This window comes from Lathyrus oleraceus, chromosome 3 (genome assembly GCF_024323335.1).
Source record: "Lathyrus oleraceus cultivar Zhongwan6 chromosome 3, CAAS_Psat_ZW6_1.0, whole genome shotgun sequence".
Classification (NCBI taxonomy): Eukaryota; Viridiplantae; Streptophyta; class Magnoliopsida; order Fabales; family Fabaceae; genus Lathyrus; species Lathyrus oleraceus.
Genome location: NC_066581.1, coordinates 261,076,367 through 261,079,608, shown reverse-complemented (window position 1 = coordinate 261,079,608; position 3,242 = coordinate 261,076,367). Strand labels below are relative to the sequence as shown.

Here is a 3,242-nt window from a genome sequence, read left to right as displayed (position 1 = left end):
TGTTCTTCGAAGACACCTAATCCTGAAAAAGCTTATGAATGTTCATGTGGGCAAAAAGTCGAACAGCCTATACCAAGGTACATATAATCTAGATGAATTGCAAATAAATTTGGTAATGGATTTGTTATTAATCATATTATTTTCTTTGTTTAAAATACTATAGATACAAGATTGAGATATATGTTAGCAATGGTGAATCAAAATATCGATTTGTATTCTGGGATTCCGAATGTGCTGCTATACTTGGAATGACTGCTGAATTTATGCATAACTCTATGGTGGAGGTACATTGTTATACATAAGTTAAAATGTTAATAGTTTATCGAGTTGTAAAGTTCAGATTATCACTCATGGTTGATATTTTATTTTTCCATTAGAATGGAGAAGATGATTCAATGGTTTATCCTGATGAGCTTGAAATGTTGTTGAATAAGAAAATGGCTTTTAGAGTTAAGGTGCAGCCAACGTTTTCCCAAGCGTCTGTTTGGAAGCTTTGTGATGATGAAGCCTTTGTTAAAGAGATTGAAAATGACTACATAGTAGAAGACGTATAATATTCACTTAATTCATGTATTATTTAAACATTTAACAAATATAATAAATATTCGATGTTTCAATGTGGAGAACAATCAACATGTGGAGGCAGTAAACAAATTTGTATGGATACGGTAAACAATCAACAAGGAGGCGTATTTTTTTTGTATGGATACGGTGGCACAGGGAAAACCTACATGTGGAGAACTCTAGCTTCCTACATAAGATCAAAGAAACAAATTTGTTTAACTGTTGCTTCATCGGGCATAGCTTCACTACTACTTCCAGGAGGTCGAACGGCTCATTCAATGTTCAAGATTCCAATACCTACAATGGAGTCTTCTACATGTAATATCGACAAAGGTAGTGACCGTGCAAAGCTACTAAAAATGGCAAAGTTGATAATTTGGGATGAAGCTCCAATGGCACACAGATTTTATTTTGAAGCGTTTGATAAAACCCTTAAAGACATAATGGGGCGTTCCAATTGTTCTGACAAATTATTCAGAGGGAAAGTAATTGTATTTGGTGGAGATTTTCGGCAAATATTACCAGTTGTACCAAGGGGCAGCCGTTCAGATATAATACATTCTACAATAAATTCATCATACATCTGGGATCATTGTGTTATGCTGAAGCTTACAAAGAACATGCGACTCCAACAAGCCGGCATTACTTCACGTACATCTGAATTAGAATTGTTTTCTAATTGGATATTAAAAGTTGGCGATGGGAAATTGGAAGAACCTAACGATGGTTACACGGATATTCCTAGTCCAAATGATTTCTTAATTTCTAACTATGATGATCCACTAGAAGCCATTGTTAGTGAAACATATCCGAATTTTCTTAACAATTACAAGAATCCAGGATTTTTGCAATCAAGAGCTATATTGGCAGGAACAATTGAAACGGTTGACATCATAAATCAATACGTTTTGGGATTCATACCAGGTATGCGTTATCCATTGTAAACATATTTATAGATACATTCATATATTTATATGTACTAACATAGATTTATAATAATAAAATTTCAAAAATTTTCCCAAAGATGAAGAAAAGGAATATTTAAGTTCAGATTCTGTAGACACTTTTGACGGTGAAGGAAATGAAGCTTTTGATGTTTTGACCCCGGAATTTTTGAATACACTTACAACTTCCGGTCTACCTAACCACAAGATTAAATTGAAGATTGGGACCCCTATTATGTTGCTTCGAAACATTGATCAACCTGAAGGTCTCTACAATGGAACAAGACTTATAGTTACAAGATTGGCAAACCACGTTATCGAGGCAAAGATTATATCTGGAAAGAATATTGGAGGGGTTATCTATATTCCAAGAATGGATATGACTCCAACACAATCTCCGTGGCCATTCAAAATGACTAGAAGGCAATTTTCCATAACTATATGTTATGCTATGACAATTAACAAATCTCAAGGTCAGTCATTGGATTATGTTGGATTGTATTTGCCTAGAAGTGTATTTAGTCATGGTCAACTATATGTTGCAATATCAAGGGTCAAAAGCAAAAAAGGGCTTAAGATATTAATCCATGACAAGGATAACCATCCATTGAATTCTACAACAAACGTCGTGTTCAAAGAAGTTTTTGAAAACTTATAGAACGTAAGTTTTTCATTAGTTATATTATATCAACAAATGTCGTTGTTTATTATTAGAATTTTATTGAATGAGTTGTATAAAATATACATTATGTTTTAACATTTGTTTATATGGATGTAATTGTTTTTTACAGGGTAATGAATCATCACTTCCTAAAAGGTTGCGGGCAGGTTTTGTATAAACCCAGTTTTTTAAGGACCAAAGAATTGTACGAAGTTAAATCATTTTTGTTGCTGGACTTATTTCTCACAATTTTAACTAAAATTGTGAACCTTTTGTTTCAATATCTTTTGTTGCATTAAACCTTACTGTATCAATTGCAATTAATTTCAACATTTGGTAGTATTCATTACTATATTTTAAAACAAATGAGGTTCTGATATTTCTTTTACATGGTTTATGTATTTTGGTTAAATAATCATTTATTATGAAAGTTAATATTTGCGCTTTTATACCTCAAATTAGTAACAGATTGGAAAATTTTATCCATTACTAAATAAATATATTTTTATTTCTTATGTCCAAAATCTCAATGATAAATGGAATGTTTATTCATAACATTAACAATGGAATGTTTATTATATATCAATATACCAATAAATTGTAAAAATGTTTTTGTATTATATTTTTTTATTATTTCCTTAATATAGTATACAAAAAAATTAAGCAAATTATATTACTATAAATTAATAATGTTTTACTTTATTATGTCCCAAACTGGAAAAAGTTATTTGTGGAAATTTTTTGAACCCATTTATTGATCATTTAACATCCATTACATTAAAAAAAACTCTTATGCAATAAATTTGTGTACGTTGATCCAACCATATATATATATATATATATATATATATATATATATATATATATATATATATATATATATATATATATATATATATATATATATAATATATATATATATATATATATATATATATATATATATATATATATATATATATATATAAACAAAAAAATATATTATATTTTAATTTTTTTTAAATAAATTATTGCGCTTGCGCGACCCGTGCGAACGCACGGGTCCTTTACTAGTTAAGTTATGAACACTTCAT

The 3,242-nt window shown here is 29.6% G+C and overlaps 1 protein-coding gene across 1 annotated transcript; it reads left to right on the top strand.

Annotated features, from left to right (window-relative positions):
* Positions 1–731: 731 nt before the first annotated feature.
* On the top strand, positions 732–2,166 carry LOC127130741 (uncharacterized). The gene is made up of 2 exons (XM_051059710.1): positions 732–1,488; positions 1,589–2,166. The coding sequence occupies exons 1-2, from the start codon at positions 732–734 to the stop codon at positions 2,164–2,166; spliced, it is 1,335 nt and encodes a 444-aa protein (XP_050915667.1).
* The last annotated feature ends 1,076 nt before the right edge of the window (positions 2,167–3,242 follow it).

Excerpts from the sequence above, each read along its gene's own strand:
- LOC127130741 (XM_051059710.1), top strand. The coding sequence starts at position 732 with ATGTGGAGAACTCTAGCTTCCTACATAAGATCAAAGAAACAAATTTGT. Across the intron at positions 1,489-1,588 it reads CGTTTTGGGATTCATACCAG|ATGAAGAAAAGGAATATTTA; the intron begins GTATGCGTTATC and ends ATTTTCCCAAAG.